This window comes from Solanum dulcamara, chromosome 8, assembly GCF_947179165.1.
Source record: "Solanum dulcamara chromosome 8, daSolDulc1.2, whole genome shotgun sequence".
NCBI classification, from domain to species: domain Eukaryota; kingdom Viridiplantae; phylum Streptophyta; class Magnoliopsida; order Solanales; family Solanaceae; genus Solanum; species Solanum dulcamara.
The window spans coordinates 72,288,930-72,307,026 of NC_077244.1; the positions used below are offsets into that span (position 1 = coordinate 72,288,930).

The window sequence follows — 18,097 nt, forward strand, 5'->3', positions numbered from 1 at the left end:
TTTGACATGCTTTCAAACCCTCTCCAACCCCTTTTTATTTTGCTCTTTATTCTCTGTTAATATGGTGGTTCTCCTTCATCGTCTTTATTTGAATAAAAAAATTAAATATTTAAAAATATATTATTTTTTATATCAATATAATTAAAAAAAAAATTAAAATATTAATTAAAATTCATATAATTTAACTCTCAAACAAGAAAGCATATCAACTTAAAAAGAACGAATGGAGCATTAGAATATGCTATTAATATATAGCAAATATGCTAGTTTTCTAAGTGTCAGAACTAAGACGACGTTTGCACTATAAAGATAGGAATAGGAAAGAAGAGTGAAGACATATCTTTCTTTTACCTTATGGGATGTGAGGGCCTTATATATCACAAGTATCCTTTGGTTGGAATTCAAGTTTTGTGCATGAAGTTATTTTTTTAAAAAAAATGTTTTATCCCTTTAATGTGAATTTTGGTATGCGAATTAGTCAAATTCTAATATACAAATAATAATAAAAAAAGATATATTAAGGGTATTGTATAAACTGGAACAAATACAAAATGGGTCTAACTCATCTAAGGTATGAGACAGTAGGCTTGTACAATGATGGCATTTTGGTGGGACAAATTTATGTGAGTATTAATTTGTTTTGATTCATATCACTTATTTTGATTGAAAAAACAAGTTTTAAAAAGAGTTTTTTTTTATAAATTATGATCTTAAATATGATTATGTACACTTAACTAGGATAATGATAAAGCCGGATGGAATGTAAAATGTAAAAAACTAATGAAATGGTCGACTGGCTGTTTGGTACGATACATATGAACCTTGGGATTTGGGAACATAAATTACCTATAGAGAGGATTAATCTAATAAAATGACAAAAATAATTTTGTTTCACCGCAATTCAAGTGTTAAGCGTCCCCCCTATCGAGGATATGTATTTTTTGGTTCAAAATTACTCTCAAATAATTCAGATGGCTCAAAAAGCTTAATGTCCAATTAAATTAAATTAATTTTAAAAATTAATCAAATTAACGTTTGACAAATAAATTAATTTGAAATAACCCTAAAAAATAGAAAACATTGTTAAATCACTTATTGATGGATGAGGAAATTATACTCTTTAAATGGACTTGAATAGTCCTTTCCTCGTGCTCTTAGATGTTAGTGATGAGCTAGGCCCAGTCCTAAACATGAAGCAGAGTATTAAATCATACATCAATGAAATGAGAAAATTATGAATTTGAACATTACTTTTTCTTTACAAATATCATCAGTAGCGAATAGTGAAAAAAGTAACTAGCCGACCCTGCCATGTGCAGCCACATGCTCTACACTTGCCTATTTCCACAAAAAACCACATCCTATCAAGAATTGATTTGGTTTTCCCTAGGAAACCTCATCCTTCATGAATAAATTCAAACAGATACAACCATAATCTCCTCAAAAAAAATCAAAACATCCTCCCATCAAATAATCATTCAGTAAAATCTCAAGTAAAACAAAAGATGGAGGTCACAATAACCACAACATATTTCTTAGTTTTGATCCTAATATTATTGATGTCTTTCTTAGATTTAGTCCCATTTCTTGTCGTTGGCGTTGCCCTCCTTGTGGGAACAATTGTTCTAGCAGTACGAGCTATCGTAATAACATGGATTACGGTGCTTGTACTGCTAGCATTCACTGGTAAACGCCGTAGGGGCGCAGTGAAGGATGGCAAGACGATCACGTCAGAGGTGGCAATGTATGCGGCCAATGTTGTGTTTAAAGAGAAGGGGTTATTTGCTTTCACTGGTACTGCTATCGTTCTCTTTTTCACTTCTATGGCATTATATTGTTAATTACAACTATTCTTATCTTCGTTTCATTTTGTGTGACATGTTTTTATTTGGTTTATTTTGAAAAAAAAGTTGATATAGGAAAAAAATAAATAGTAGGAGTAAAAAAATAGTCTATTATATATGTGAATAAAAATAAATTGGAAATGGTCCTTTAAATATGTTCATTAGTTGTTCCTCAAAATTTGCAAATGGTAAGCATTTTTATTAAACCTTATGGTAATCATGAAAACAAAAAACTCACTGTTTTTTTTTTCTTTCCAACAATCACATTTTGTACTTGTTTGGATACAATTAGTACTCTCTTTCAACAAATTTAAAGGACCAAAACTGTTCAAATTATTCTACAGAAAAATATCTACGTCATATTTTAGTCCGTGATGTTATTTTATTTAGCATAAAATTTAAGAATTTTTTAAAAAAATATTATGATTTAAAATAAGTTAAACATGTTTGTGTAATACTTATAAACCATCTCATTAAGATTAAAATAAAAATTAATTTATTACTATGTCACATAAATGGGACATAGAGTATATATCAGCGCTACCATTGCTTTCTCTTTTGGTCCATGGCTGACTGCAGGCAGTGGCGTGGCATGGAGTATATTAATCCTTCGTTTTGTATTTGTGGGCTGTATTACAGAGTTGTAAATTTGATATCCTTTTCCTTTTTTTTATTTTGTTAAATAAAATAGTTTTCAATACTATATTGTGTGTATTGTCTTTTAGAAATAATCTCTCTATTTTTATGAAATAGTAATAAAATCTGCATATATTTTTAAATAATTATAAAATTTTACTGAATATATTAGGTAAAGTAATTTTAGGAGGAATGTTACGCAGTCACTTCGTTAACAAAATACACTTTCATTACTCTTCTGATTTCTCATTCGCTGAACTTCTCTTTCTCTTTTTATGATATTAGCCGACTTTTTTACATTACAAACTCGAAATTGATTACATGAAATTTTTTACATTAATAAATTGTGGTAAAAACACATAATTTTTTGTTTTAATTCGTTTGTATGGCTTTAATTTGACAAAAAATTTAAGAAATTAAATAAATTTTTTTGAATCTTGTGATCTTAATCATGTCATCTAGAAAGTAGAAATTAAAACATTGTCAAAAAAAATATCTGGCTTTAATTTGACAAAAAATTTAAGAAATTAAATAATTTTTTTTTGAATCTTGTGATTTTAATCATGTCATCTGAAAAGTAGAAATTAAAACATAGTCAAAAAAAAGATATTGTATATTCTTTTTGAAACAGAATAAAAAAAAGTAATAAATTATATGATATTGATTCTGCAATTATCAGTTGTGATTTCTAAAGATAATTATATCAAATTATTTGTCATTTTAGATATTCAAAATAAAACTAACTTTTTAATATCTCAATAGAATGAATACTTAGCGAAGAGAGTAAACTATTATTAATTATATTTTTTATATAAAAAAGCTTGTAATTAATATTTTATTTAAAAGGAATTTAAAAAATACCATAAATAATTTGAAACGAAAAAATATATTATTACTAACTAACGGAACCTATCAACAGACACTTAAAATTAATATGACTTTCCACTTATGCCTCAACTAATCTTGTGCTTTCTTTATTTAAAAAAGAATGACCTACGTTTTATTTAAATACATTCAATTACATCAAATCTCAGTTATATTGTGGCTTTTCAAACAAACTCTTAGTTTGTTTCTAAAAGAATTATTCATTTTTTTTTGCAAGGCTTTAACATGACATATTTAAGTCTACAAGATTAATGGACATTTTAATACATTTAACATAACTTTAATTTAGAATCACAAAATTAATTTTTTTTGAAATTTCATATTAAGTTAAACTATCACGATCCAGATTCGGGTGTGATGGCACTCACCTAATCCATCAAGACGAGTCAGCCTAAAAGTCTAAACAATTTAAAATAAACGAAAAATGAAAGTGGTGTAAAGTCTAAAAACGATATAGATAAGGATAAACGAAAAATAGATTATAAACTGCCAAAGACTTTGTGTCACATGTACAAACCACTATTTCAACAGAAATGAAAAATATACTAGTATATATGTCTCAGTTCCCAAGTAGAACAAAACATAAAGTAAATGAACGATGAGAGTCTGCCGAAGATAACAAGCTGCTACCCCTCAAACGTCCAGAAGCTCGGCCTAATCAAGGGTTCTAAGAGTAAGAGGTGCCGGGCTTAGATCCTACATAAATGTAAAAGCAAGGGGTAAGCACCAATAACACGGTATTCAGCAAAATGGAAACTAAATCCTAAGTAAAGCAATGCGGAACACAGGTACTCTTGATATCCCAACCACAATCCTCCACAACTACACACTTGCACTTAGACAACCCAATCTATACAATTTATATCACAATTGCACTAGAATACAAGACAGTCCACAAATAAAAAGTACAAATACATTCTCACCACTATACTCAGGCAAATATAAGAAATCTCAAATCATAATCAATCACATGATGAAATAGATGCAAATGCAATGTCAAATATCGTGATACATGTCTGTTCTAAGATACATATCCGCTGATCACCTCAGATCAGAACCCATGGGGTCCTCACATAGATCATGTATTCGCCGAAAATGACTTCGGCCAATATCCGTCGAAAGAGACCTCGGTCATAATATCCGCCAGAAGAGACCTCGACCGCTAGAAGAAACCTCAGCAAATCACCTCGATCTGTAGAAACCTTGGTCCTAATATCCAATACTTCACTCATATCATTTCTCATCCATCAAAGATATAATATATGCACAAGTAATGAGTGAAACAAGATAAATATTCACATAAAATACCATATAATTCACAATCACACAATAGATCAATGTCCTGTAGATCACAACACTTAGAGAATTAACCCTATCCGCATTTCCACTATCACCCTTCAACTCATATAATTCAATCCAATCTAATGACCCAATACACCCTAATCTCCTCACATAAAAAAATACAAGGTTCAACATATTTAACAAAGGTTAGAATTTCACTTGCCTTAATCAAAATATCATGAACAATTCGAAATCACCGCTTTTCCTCTCCGACGACACTCCAAATCACCTAAATCTAATCAAATATAAAAAATTAAACTAGGAATCTGATTATTTTTAGATGAAGATGCTCATCAAGTAATCAGGAATCTAATGGTTTGTTCTTGAAAAACTAGTTCCTCCGACTCAAAATCATCAACTTCATGTCTAAAAATTCAAATAAGTAATGGGTAATCAAGAAACTAGGTTAGAATAGCTTACCCGATGTTTTCCTTGCAAGAAACCCCTTCCAAATCACCTCTCCAAAGCTTGAAAACTCAAAAATAGTGGAAAATGGCTTAAACCCCGCCTAAACATTGTTCAGGCCATTTTGTTCTCCGCGAATGTGGACAACTTACTCTGCGAATGCGGAGACAGAGGACATATCTCTCCGCGAACGAGGATCACCCTCCGTGAACACGGAGAAAGGATAATCTCATTTTTATTTTTAGTATTAATTATTTATTTTTAAGATATAATATTAAATATTAATTAATAAAAATAATATGATAAAATAATTATATTACTTATTATTATTTTTAATAAATATCTTAAATTTTGTGACAAATAAAAATAAACTGAAGAATATTTGTTTACTTGTACACAAAATGACTTTTTGGTTTCCTTAGCTCCCTAGTTTTCTTTGAAACCAAGATTATTATTTTTTTAAATAGAGCCCACAATATATGTTCATATGTATACGGCAAACTGACAACCGATTAGATACCCCTTCTGCTTCGCGAGTCTCTTCCTATTCTTCTATTTTATCGCTCCATTTTGTACACTTTTACTCCTGAAAATTCTAGGGTTAGGGTTTTCAAATTCTTAGCAAAAATTTATAGCTAATCGTATCTATACTGGTTTTTGTGTGTAAACGTTTTTGCTCATGGAGTCTTCTATTGTGATCAAGGTTTGATCTTTCACTCTTTTAAAAAATTTCAGTTCTTTTGCTTTTGTTCAATTGGATTGCATGTTGTTTTTCTACTTTGAGATGTTGAATAATATTGTGGGTTGATGGATTTTTTTTGTTTCCGTACTCTGAGATATGATCGAATTGTGAAATAATTTGGTAGGGATAGCACCGACCACGTATCTAGCTTTGTTATGTGATCAGTTTTTTCTAAACTTAATTTGTGTTGGGATTTGGCAATACCAAAATAAAGCAATTGTTTTACACTGTAAAGATATTCCCTTTAGGAATGTGGTCTAATTTAAACTGTTGATAGTTCCTAGTGTTGCTCTGGTTTCTGGTTTAGGGGTGTGTTTGGTATGAAGAAAACGTTTTCTTAGAAAATCTTTTATCGGAAAAGAATGGTTTCTTACTTATTTTCATATGTTCCGTATGTATGCAAAAAATTATGCTAAAATCATTTATATATAATCTAGACAAATACTATTGGGTTGGGTTGGGTTGGGTTGGGTTGGGTTGGGTTGGAGTGGGATGGGGGTGGGGAGTGGAGAGTGGAGAGGACACTATAAATGTGGAATGACACTTGTAGGAACTTGTTTTCCTCTTTCTAAGCAACTTATTTTCCTCCGTACCGAACACACCCTAGGAGTAAGGGATTTGTGAGCCGATTGAGACATATTTGATTACTTGATTGTTATAATTTCTCTATTGTGTTTTCTCACGTATAGTCTTAACTTTCGTATGATCCTTATATGCCTTGGGGTACTTTCGTATGATCCTTATATGCCTTGGAGGAGTTCCGCGTGCCATCTTCTATGTGATCTTGTCAATATGTAGTTTTGTGTTTCCATGATAACATGAATTCCTTGACTCTTGAAATGAATATCTGTTGAGGAGAGCTATTAGAGGCTCTGTTTGTCATTTTGGTTAATTTTCTTTGTGACCATGAATATATGTGGGGACTAATTTATGTACCCTCTGATGGATGATTTTGTCTGTGCTAATGGGTTTTCTGCTGGCCCTGTATACTGTGTAGGTCAAGTATGGAGAGACACTAAGACGATTCAATGCCCGTGTTGCTGATGATAAACTTGGTCTTAACATAGATGGATTAAAAGACAAGATCTTTCAACTTTTCAACTTTCCTCCCGACAGTGAACTTACACTAACATACATTGATGAGGATGGAGATGTTGTAACACTTGTTGATGATGAAGATCTGGAGGATATCACGAGCCAGGAACTGGATCCCCTGCGAATATCTGTGAGATTGAACACTGAAAAACTTAGATCTTCGGGTACATCTAGTGGTAATTCTACTTCCGTCAGAGCCCCACTGATCCAGCCTACATTTCCAAACATAAATACGAGTGTTTCTGATCTTCTCAAGTCTTTGCCAAAATCAAAAAGCAGAAAAATCCTAAAGCACTCTGCAGATATGGCATCTAAAGCCTCATCAGCTGCCCGAGAAATTGCTGAGCTTTCCAAGGCTCTCTCTGTGACTGGCTTATCCTACTTAAAGCAGGCTTGTCCAGTCTCCGGAGTACCTATGGGTGGCGTTGGAAGTAGAGAGCCATCTCAAGCAGCGAATGCTGAAGAGCTGACCGTTAAAACTGCAGCACAACCCAAAAATCATACTGTATCCATAGATGCCTCAAAATTGAAGTCTTCCCAACCAGATCAAAATGAAATTCAGTGTGAATCATTATCCAAAAGTCCTAACCCTAACTCATCTCTGGTAGACAGTAAGAAGGAAGAGGGTAACAAATTTGGTGATTCCCATCTTGTTGGGAAGGCTCTTGGTATTTCATATTCTAGTGCCTCAACCACTGGCCGAGAAAAGAGAGCTGATGAACAGCCACTTGAGAATCACCCTGGTGCTGAGCCTGTTGGTGCTGTTGGTTCCTCCGGTATGCTTTCTGATGGTTTGAGATCTCCAAGTTCATATTCCACGAACAGGGTAGTGCCTCAGTTGAAAAATGCTATTCAACCTCAATACTCTCCTTTCCATATCCCAGTTAACAGGAGCCATAATCACAGTGATAGGACAGCCTCTGTTTTCCACAGAGGTGTTTGCTGTGATGGTTGCGGGGTTCATCCAATAACTGGCCCTAGGTTCAAATCTCTAGTGTAAGAAACGTGAAGCTTTTGTATATGTAGTATTTGACTAGTCAATGTTAAGGACTCATCCTCTTATGTTCTTACAGAAAGGAGGACTATGATCTCTGCAGCATATGCTTTGCACAAATGGGAAATGATGCTGATTACGTCAGAATGGATCGTCCTGTTACTTACCATTATCCCTCAGCTTTCAAGGCTTTACATGATCCTGTATAAGGAGTTACTTTTTTCTTTCAATTTTCTGTAAGTACTCTCTTTGTGTTGATCAACTCTGTCAACTCTTTTCTGCATGTAGCGTGACATCTTTCGAGGCTGCGAGGTAAAATCGCCTAAGGTGGACAGCCGCTTCACACTGGATGTCAATGTACTTGATGGTACTATCATGGCTCCATCGACTCCATTTACCAAGGTCTGGAGAATGAGGAACAATGGTAATATTGTCTGGCCACAAGGAACAAAACTTGTTTGGATTGGGGGAGATAGATTCAGTGATGCAGTCTCTGTTGAATTACAGGTCAGAGTTTATGCGCTAGCACTTTTTTTTTTTTTGTGAACATTCATGCCTCTGCTCCTGTGATGTGATGATACATTGTCCCTATCTGCAGATTACTTCGGTTGGCTTGGCTGTAGACCATGATCTTGATGTGGCAGTTAATTTTACAGCTCCTAAGCTTCCTGGTAGGTACATCTCCTACTGGAGGATGGCCTTGCCTTCAGGGGAGAAGTTTGGGCAGCGCGTATGGGTGCTTATCCAGGTTAGGACTGTTCGCATGCAACATTATTTCTTGATAATAAGAGGTATCTTCGATGCCGATTTGAATATTTGTAACTGATTTTTGCAGGTTGATTTTTCAATGATCCCACCGAAAAAGGAGTTTTTTTATGAAGCGTCTCAGGACCTGGACTTGAATTTTCCTCCGGCCAGCAATGATATAGCTGGTTCTGAAACTATTAATGTGCATGCAGACATTACAATGGATGATATAATTGCTGACCCTAAAATCTCAAACCCTGCCATGGAATTGGTTGGGCCGGTGGTTGATGGAAACCGAAACAAGGAGCAGGAGTCCAAGTCATGTATTTCTTCTTCTGCAGCTGGTTCGTCAATTTCATATCCCATTGATTTATCTGAGGCAGCACCAGCAGTTACTTCTGCTGCACCACCCTCTGTCACAGAGGTGCAGGCATCTTCACAGGATGATATCGAGATGGCCCTCCTGAAGGAACTGGGGGGAATGGGTTTCAAACAGGTTAACTTAAACAAAGAAGTCTTGAGGATGAACGAGTATGACTTGGATCAGGCAGTAGCTGATCTTTGTGGTGTTTCTGAGTGGGATCCTATCCTTGAAGAGCTGGAGGAGATGGTAGGTTAATGTCGTGATCATTAAAAATTAATGTAGTTAGTGTTGAAATTTCTACCTTCTTTTTCTGCATGTTGAGCAACCAACAACTTCTAGCTTTTGACCATTTTATAATGTCTCTGCAGGGATTCCACAACAAAGAGATGAACAAGGAGTTGCTCAAGAAGAATAATGGCAGCATTAAGCGTGTTGTGATGGATCTTATTGCTGGAGAGAATTAGGATCTAGTTAGTAGTACTTGTTGCAATATATTATGCTTTCAGTAGACTATGGTATTAATAACTTTCTAGACTGAACAGGATGTTCTGGTGACTTTGTTTCCTTCTGTGGCCTTGCACATTAATATATGCTCTGAAATTTCTTAGGGTCATACTGAACTTGCAGTGTTTTATGATAACAATGGCTCCGAAGCGAATGTCTGCACCATAAATTTTCCTGGTGTCTCTCACTTGCTCATAGCTTCAAGCTTCAATCTTGATGGTTTGCGTTTTTCGAAGTGAGCACTGAATCAGTAAACTGGTTATGACCGAATTTGTTCAAAATTTCATACTCATAACTCAGCATTTTCTTCAAAGTATCAACTTCTGTAAGATTCGTATAATTTCTTAATTTATTAAAATATGATTTTGTATATTTTGGCATTTTGATACATCGGGTTATATACTAATTTGATCCTTTTTAATACTAATAATTTGATGGATTATTTGAGTTAAACAAACAAAATATAATATAACTTATTCAATCGGTCAATTTGCTTAATGTGACTTTTGCACCGCCCTAGGCAGTAAAGCAAATATTTAGCCCAACACATTTGCTTTGTCCATTATTTTAGTACCAAAGTGATGATGCACAATATTAACTTCTTTTGTCACTATATTAATAAATTATTCTAAAAAATGAACCCCAAAAACAACTTGCAAGAAGCTGAATAATTGCTCGATAGTTTGACCAGCTTTTCCTATTTCACAGATTAGTCCCTCCTCTTTTTCAGACGATTTTAAGTGTCAATGAAATATAAATTTGATATCTGTACATGTTTAATAAATTTTTTAACACAAATATTTTATTTGACAAAAGTTACTGAATTGTACCTAGGCTTCTAGCTTCCTTCACCGATTAGAAAGAAAAATATGAACACATAAATTGAAAGTGAAAGGGAGAAAATAATAAAATACTTGACTTAATTGGAGAGGAAAGTGTCATTGGTGAAGGAATTTGTCAGTGGAAAGAAGTCAGTCTATTTTACCATTTGTAAAGGGTCACATGTCAATAGCTCTATTAGCTTTTGTGTGTAAGAAAAGCTTTCCACAAAATTTTCTACCCACTAAAATACAAATGAGTGCAAGTGTACAACACAACATCCCATCAAAGCCTAAATAAAGTTGATGTAGAAGCTAGAAAGAAACATCATCACCAACCACTCACTACTTTCTTGTTATAAAAACCTCACTCTTAACATTTTGTTTTTTTTTGAGTTTAGGTATTATTACATCTATTAAACCAAATTCTTCTTTCCTTCTTTTGATTCTACAAATATAATTTAGATTACAAAAAAAATTAAAATTTTTGGAAGATGGATGTGGACTTTTGGACTACAAGAGAAAACTCAGCCAATAATCTTTCTGCCTTTCAATTTACCCATTTTAGCAATTCTGGTAAATATCAATTTGCATCACATGCATTTGTCTTGTATAACTGTTCTTGCACTGTTGCTGCTTCTTTCTTTTTTTATACATAAAATTAAATTTTGTGGTAGACAGTTTAGGTCTCTGTCTCAGGGGAGTTTTAAATGCTGAGTGAAGCTTTTGGGTTGACATAGATGTTGGTAATTTTTGGCCATGGCTTTTCCATTAATTGGTAATTTTACATACTCTAGTTCCTCCTTTCTTGGGCTATGTTGGTCGGCTTCAAAAATATTGACACATCTGTGTGGATTCTTCAAAACGGCACTACTTTTGGAGGATCTGACCAACGCATGATTATTTTTTTGAAGAGCCGAGCAACATAGTTCTCAGGTTTTGGAGTTTCATCTTCATTTTATATAAGTTATCTTTTAACTGTTAGTTTTTTGGATGATGTTATGACTTCCATTATTGTGTATTGTGTTTATTCCAGTTTTATGCAATTACCTATTTAACTAGTATTTCAGTTGGTTTGTCAGTTGGACAAGAAATTCAATTTAAGGTTGATAGATGTGTGTAGGGGTGACAAATGGTAGTGTTTGGGCGGGTCAAATGGGCTGAATCATATTTTTGTGGATTAATTTTGCCATGAAATAGCGTCCACTGGTCACTTTTCAGTACTGTCCTCGTAAAATAGCCATTGTGCTAGAGTCTTGAAATCTACAAGTGAAACTCTAGGACATTATCCGGGGCCAAAAGCTGGCTATGTATGAATTTGTCCCAGTTTTGCCACCCTTAGATTTGTGCACAATTTATAGTTTTGAGAGTGATAGATGAAACAAAACAGCCCAAAAAAGAAGGTAGAAAATGAAAGAAGCTGTTATTTCATGTTGCCGCCTCGGTAGAACCCAATAGTTTTGGCCCAAATTCTGTATTTGCGTCAAAAATCCACTTAATATGTATAAATATTTATTCAGAACTAGAAAGTTGTCTTTTCTACTATCTGGAAGACTGGAACCCATAAAGTTGTGATCACATTTCTCGTCCTCGGACTTCTCTTTTGGACAAGTTTAGGAAATAGATGAAAAAAATAGGAAGAAAAAAGAAAAGAAAAGAAAGAGAACACGTCCTAAATGAAACCTTATGTTTATTTGTTTTGGAAATCAAACAGATTCTTTCTTGAATGAAGCAGAAGAAGACGTTAGAGCTTGGTTCCCTTGCCCTTTCTGTTATGTCGAAATTGAAGTGCCAATGCTTTGCAGCCATTTGGAAGATGAGCATTGTTTTGACTTAAAAAACGCGGTAATGTCCCACCCATGATGCTTCCTCGTGTCACATTCTCGTTAGATATGTTGTTTATGTTATATACAAAAAATGAAGTGCATATGACTATACTTATATACCGGAAACTTTTCAATCTTTTAGTCCTCATGTAATATGCATTCATACTGAAGATTTGTATGAGTTGATCAATCTACTCGACGTTTTTATTCCAGGTCTGTCCCGTATGTGCTGCAACTTTGGGCAAAGATCCTACCGGACATTTTTCTGTGCAACATGCACACTCAGTAAAGGTAGACATATTTTCAGCTTCAAAATATTAATTTTGACTATTTAGGACGATCTATAAGCGATCAACTGAACCTCCACACCTGTACCCCCTTTTACAGAGGAGGAGAAATTACCTAAAACCTGGCTTCTGGAATAATGCTACACCTATGATCGGAAAGGATCCTCGAGAAATAACTTCATTCTTTGGCACAAATTCAGAATTTGTTCGGTACAAGGTTCAAGAAACTGCTCCTGATCCACTTTTATTGCCATTTCTCTGCAATTTCTCTCCTTTGGATCCTAAATGCAGGCAGCAAGATAAGTCATCTGTTTGTGACAATGTGACTACTGAAATAGAAAGGTACGTTTATTCATTCTTTCTCTTTGTTTTCGTAAAGTTTTCTCATAAAACAAGCTGAACGAAATGCTAAACCTGAAAGTTAAGCAAGAGTGTTGTAGTTTGTACCTTTCTGTATTCGTCCTTCTGTTGTCAATATAACCATCAAAAAGTGTCCACCTAGAATGTAGTTTCATCATTTTTTAACCCAAAGCCAACCTACGTTTAGAGGAAGATTCAGGATTTCAAGTTATAGATTCAATCTTCAATATTCTTAGCACTGATCTTATTGTACTATTAAAATTATGAGTTCATAGATGAGTCTATTATTGCAGCAATGGACGACCTAGGTGTTGGCCATGAAACTCCGAGGATGTTTGTTTATAATAGAACATAATTCTGCTTCAAAAATTTCAATATGTTGACAATATTGGGTGTCTAACAGATCTGATAATGTTGAGTTTGAAATGTTTAGCTGATCCTTGAAGATAGATACATCTTGATTAGTGTTGAATGGTTCATTTGTTTTAGGGACAAATTTTGTATGCAGTAACACCAAGGTGTAAGAAAGTTTTGCTCAATTATAGGTAGAAGCAGATCCAGAATTTTTAGTTCATGGGTTTTGAAACACGATCCATTTTGCTCACTGGGTCATAGACAGATGAGTAATACAGTTTAAATGAATTTTTTTTTAGCACAAATACGAAGTATGAGCCAAAGCTATTGGGTTCTACAGAACTCGTCGATGGTGGTAGCTTATTTCACGCAATAAGCATTACTTGGTAAAATGGAATACATAATAAGTGATCTATTATAATAGGTTAAATTACATGTATAAAAATGTATATACTGTCGGTATATACAGAACCAGTGTTAGTTAATGGTGCCCTTGACAGTAGAATGATAGAAATCTACTGTTGTCTTGTGCAGCAGCAAGTTAGCTGTATCTGATCAAGCACTAGAAGAGGATTTTGAAGAGCAAAGGCAGAGAGCTGTATTTCTTCAAGAGCTGGTTGCTTCAACTATATTTTAGGAAATCAACCAATTTTTGTGGATAATATGCTTCATAGAATCATGCAGGCGAGGCGATGATCGTTCCAAATTACTAGTAAAAGTCATGTAACACCAGAAAGCATCTCAAAAACTTCTAATATCTATAAATCAATGTTACAATTTCAAGTATATTAATGCAATCACATTTGTCCTCGACGATCAACATGCTACTGTTTGCTAGTTTTCTTCTTTTCTATCATGTCTAAAACAAGATTGTTAAACAATTCCCTGAGGATGATGGAGTCCAAAGGTTGATTATTGAAATGTTGTGCACACCATAAGTCACAAGGTTGATTGTCTCTATTTATCAGACTTGTGATTCAAACTCAGGCTTAAGATATAACTGGCAAACGACGTTTTGTGTGGGCTTAAGATATAATTGGTAAAACGACGTTGAAGCCTGAAAAGCCTGTAAACTAATGTACCTAAAGTCATTGATTAGAGTTGGGAGTTTATGGCATTGATCATTGGCAGTTAACCTAATTAAAATACCAGTAACTTCACAAGTTCCATACATCAAAAAAAGCTAAATGAAATTCTTTTTAACCACAATCTTTTATTGCATAATGCATATTTCCTTAGATGATATTATACAAGAGTAACAAGCATGAATAACAACAAGAAACACAATAAATCAGACACTTTCATCAGGAACACTACACAGAAAAAAATCATTGTAACACTTCACAACAGTGGTCCTTGCCAATTTAGTAACAATAAGTCTTCCATTGTCATATATTTTTTACTCAAATACTTCTATTAAACAGAATGATCACTTTTTTCTCCTCTTTCATTGACTCAAGCAGTATCATTTCATTGTAAACTTAATACCATCCCAGCTGGAAAAATAAAAGGATAACGAGCAAGGTTGCAGATCCATTCGAACTCATCAGAGCATGTGGAAAGACAAAGGTCTTGTATGTATTCCTGCTCTTTCCCCCCCTTTTAATCGGGGCATTGCAATAACACTCAAGAATGCTCATTGCAAAGAACTGCTCTGAGGTTTAGAGAAAAACAGGTGAACAGTCATGACTAAAATGTCACTCTGATGATTAGCTCACGTTAAAAGTAACATTTCCAATAGGGATCCCAACTTTTACTTAGCCAAGCACAAGGAATAGACAGATATACACTTGAAAGTAATGTACAATTCACTAATGACATACAATCGGTGCAGTTGGGAAAGCAAAGGTCATTGAACTTGAAAAGATCTATGAAAAAGTAAATTCGGACTTAGTATTATCAAAGATGATCGTCAATGTAAGTGTATTTAAGTAAACTTGCTCTATCATTGGTAGCAACCAGGACTTTGCTTGATGCAGCACAAGGGGATTACAAAGTTTCCAGTCAAAGGCAAATTCACTTCACAGAACTTGACTTATAATGATCAAGTAGCAACTTTTTTTTCATTTTTTATGAGAACGCACCAGCAATTTAAAACCACATTGCAGGTTGAAACCAAGCTCCAATAATTGTGAAGAAAGGTGAAACCAAAGCATCAAATCCAGAAAGATCAAACACACTCTCAGTAATCTTTAGCTTAGGACGACATACTTCCTAACCATAGAAATCAAAATCGACCAGTTGGCTACCTGCCACATTCACCCGAGAATAAAGAAAAACCACTGAACTCAAAGAGTGCATGATAGGAGGAACAAGCCTGAAAAATGAGAAAATGGAAGCAAAGAGTGTGTGATTATCATAATGTAATATCTAAGATATTCACGTTAGTCAACGAAGACCAACATTCCTCATCTTGTCAACATAACATACGGCCTAAGCAATGTAAGATGAACCAACAGTGTTCTGCTCAAATAAAGAAGTTCAGTTATTCGCCAGCTGATGTCTTACTCGTAGTTATCCAACAGAACACAGTGGCTAAGGAAGCATATTACTTTTTCTTTTGTGTTATTCTATCAGCAATCAATTTGTTGAAACAAATAGTCCAAGCAGTGATTCTCAAATTAGCAAGTTGGGCCTTTGTTTCAAAAGAAGGTGTGCATCTATCTAGAGGAAAATAAAGTGCATGAGAGCAAATGATATCATTTCTTTCAAGCAAATGAAAAGTGAAACAAGAGACAGGAAAATTTCCAAAAGTTCAGTAGAATTGGGAGATAAAACAAGATAATTCAACTAAAGTAAGATTCTAAGACATAATAAATGTAACCAAAAAGTCGCATATATGACAATGGATTAATTAACCAATGGAAAAAATCCGACCATTTGTGAAGAGAGATGCTCAGCTGCAAGTTCATCATTCTAAGATTTTCTGAATAACACCAGCTCCAACAGTCTTTCCTCCTTCCCTAATAGCGAACCTCATGCCTTGCTCACAAGCAACCGGCATAATGAGCTCAACCACCATGTTTACGCGATCACCAGGCATGACCATCTTAGATTCCTCTCCTTTGTCAGTCATAATAGCAGTAACCTTTCCAGTCACATCAGTTGTCCTCATGTAAAACTGTGGCCTATAACCCGCAAAGAAAGGGGAATGCCTGCCACCTTCTTCCTTCTTCAACACATACACCAAAGCTTCAAACTTGGTGTGTGGAGTAATTGTTCCAGGTTTTGCCAACACCATTCCTCTTTGAATATCGATCTTCTGAATACCTCTCAACAACAACCCCACATTATCTCCTGCCATTGCTTCATCCAATATCTTCTGAAACATCTCAACCCCTGTCACTGTAGTGTTCCTAGTGTCCTTCAATCCAACTATATCAACAATTTCCCCAACCTTAACAGTCCCTCTCTCCACTCTCCCTGTAGCCACTGTACCTCTACCGGTAATAGAAAACACATCTTCAATAGCCATCAAGAAAGGCAATTCAGTTTGTCTTTGTGGGATAGGAATATATTCATCAACAGAGTCCATTAATGCATAAATCTTATCAACCCATTGATCATCACCCCTTTTAATACTAGGATTAGCCATCAAAGCCTCCAAAGCCAAAAGGGCAGAACCAGAATGAATAGGAATATCATCACCAGGAAACTCATAACTTGACAATAACTCTCTTACCTCCAACTCAACAAGCTGAAGCAACTCCTCATCATCAACTTGGTCTTGTTTGTTCAAGAAAACAACCATATTAGGGACACCCACTTGCTTAGCAAGCAAAATATGCTCCTTAGTCTGCGGCATTGGACCATCAGCCCCTGAAACAACAAGTATAGCTCCATCCATCTGGGCAGCACCAGTAATCATGTTCTTGACATAATCAGCGTGACCCGGGCAATCCACATGGGCGTAATGCCTATTCTCAGTTTCATATTCCACTGTGGCAGTATTAATAGTAATCCCACGAGCCCTTTCTTCAGGGGCAGCATCAATTTCATCATACTTTTTCGGGGCTGAGTTACCCAGAGAAGCAAGCGCCATGGTCAAAGCAGCTGTAAGTGTGGTTTTCCCATGGTCAACATGGCCAATTGTACCAATATTGACATGGGGTTTCTTCCGTTCGAATTTACCACGAGCAGCTCGGACAGTAAACCGGCGGTGGCGGGTGGAAGAAGTAGTATTAGTAGTAGTGGTGGCTGCTGAATGGAGGAAAAGGGTTGATGGGGTTGGTGTAAAAGAAGATGAAAGGATAAGCTTAGAGGATTTTGTGGAATTTGAAGGAAGAACACCACCACTGGTATTAAGCTTTGTAGAAGCTGCAGCAGCAGCAGTGGCAGAAGCTGCTGAAATTGAAGCCATGGAAGAAGCTTTTGCCTGCAAATGGGAATTGAAGTTTTTGGAGAAAGAGAGTGGAATAAATTGTGGTAGAAAGAAGTGAAGTTATCTTTTTTGGTAGAGGAAGAAAGAGGGCCTCTCATATATTAGCCATTTGGGTACCTCTCTTGGATGACATACTGACACAGCAGTGGGCTGCAACTTGCGACTATGGGGATTAGGGGGTATGGGATTTATGTAAAAACTTACTCCAAAAATAATGTTGGTCAATTTGACTATTTTTTAAAAACTTAATATGTAGGTATTAAAAAATTATACAAAAAATATTATAAATTGTATTTTTTCCATTACATCTTAAGAGATTGATCAAATAAGTAATTTAACTCTCAAAAAGTAAAATATAAAATATATTGTGGAACGAATGACGTATATACGAATTTTGTGAATCAGCAACCATGACTATATTTTGTGTGGTATGATAATGCCTCCTTTAGGAAAATGAAAAAAAGAAGAAGAGGAGTTCATGTCAAATGTATTAAACCGAGGTATGGAAATGTTG

General features: G+C 34.9%; 3 protein-coding genes across 5 annotated transcripts; 2 read left to right on the forward strand and 1 right to left on the reverse strand.

The window, feature by feature from the left end:
* Nucleotides 1-5,595: 5,595 nt before the first annotated feature.
* On the forward strand, nucleotides 5,596-9,666 carry LOC129899443 (protein JOKA2-like). Its single transcript, XM_055974412.1, has 7 exons — nucleotides 5,596-5,814; nucleotides 6,851-7,944; nucleotides 8,022-8,145; nucleotides 8,231-8,449; nucleotides 8,541-8,690; nucleotides 8,778-9,299; nucleotides 9,422-9,666. The coding sequence occupies exons 1-7, from the start codon at nucleotides 5,791-5,793 to the stop codon at nucleotides 9,515-9,517; spliced, it is 2,229 nt and encodes a 742-aa protein (XP_055830387.1). The 5' UTR covers nucleotides 5,596-5,790; the 3' UTR covers nucleotides 9,518-9,666.
* A 955-nt stretch (nucleotides 9,667-10,621) lies between these two features.
* LOC129901374 (protein DEHYDRATION-INDUCED 19 homolog 5-like) lies at nucleotides 10,622-14,039 on the forward strand. 3 transcript variants are annotated; one of them, XM_055976528.1, is made up of 5 exons: nucleotides 10,622-10,951; nucleotides 12,090-12,220; nucleotides 12,415-12,492; nucleotides 12,589-12,830; nucleotides 13,740-14,039. In XM_055976528.1, exons 1-5 carry the CDS (start codon nucleotides 10,870-10,872, stop codon nucleotides 13,837-13,839), a joined length of 633 nt encoding a protein of 210 aa, XP_055832503.1. In that variant the 5' UTR covers nucleotides 10,622-10,869; the 3' UTR covers nucleotides 13,840-14,039. The 3 variants fall into 3 exon arrangements, with proteins under 3 accessions (XP_055832503.1, XP_055832501.1, XP_055832504.1); XM_055976526.1 differs by having other exon boundaries at nucleotides 10,691-10,951; nucleotides 13,737-14,039; XM_055976529.1 differs by lacking the exon at nucleotides 10,622-10,951 and adding an exon at nucleotides 11,053-11,153 and having other exon boundaries at nucleotides 13,737-14,039.
* A 1,847-nt stretch (nucleotides 14,040-15,886) lies between these two features.
* Nucleotides 15,887-17,690, reverse strand: LOC129899138 (elongation factor TuB, chloroplastic-like). The gene has a single exon (XM_055973960.1). It carries the CDS (start codon nucleotides 17,560-17,562, stop codon nucleotides 16,114-16,116), a length of 1,449 nt encoding a protein of 482 aa, XP_055829935.1. The 5' UTR covers nucleotides 17,563-17,690; the 3' UTR covers nucleotides 15,887-16,113.
* Between the last annotated feature and the right edge of the window lie 407 nt (nucleotides 17,691-18,097).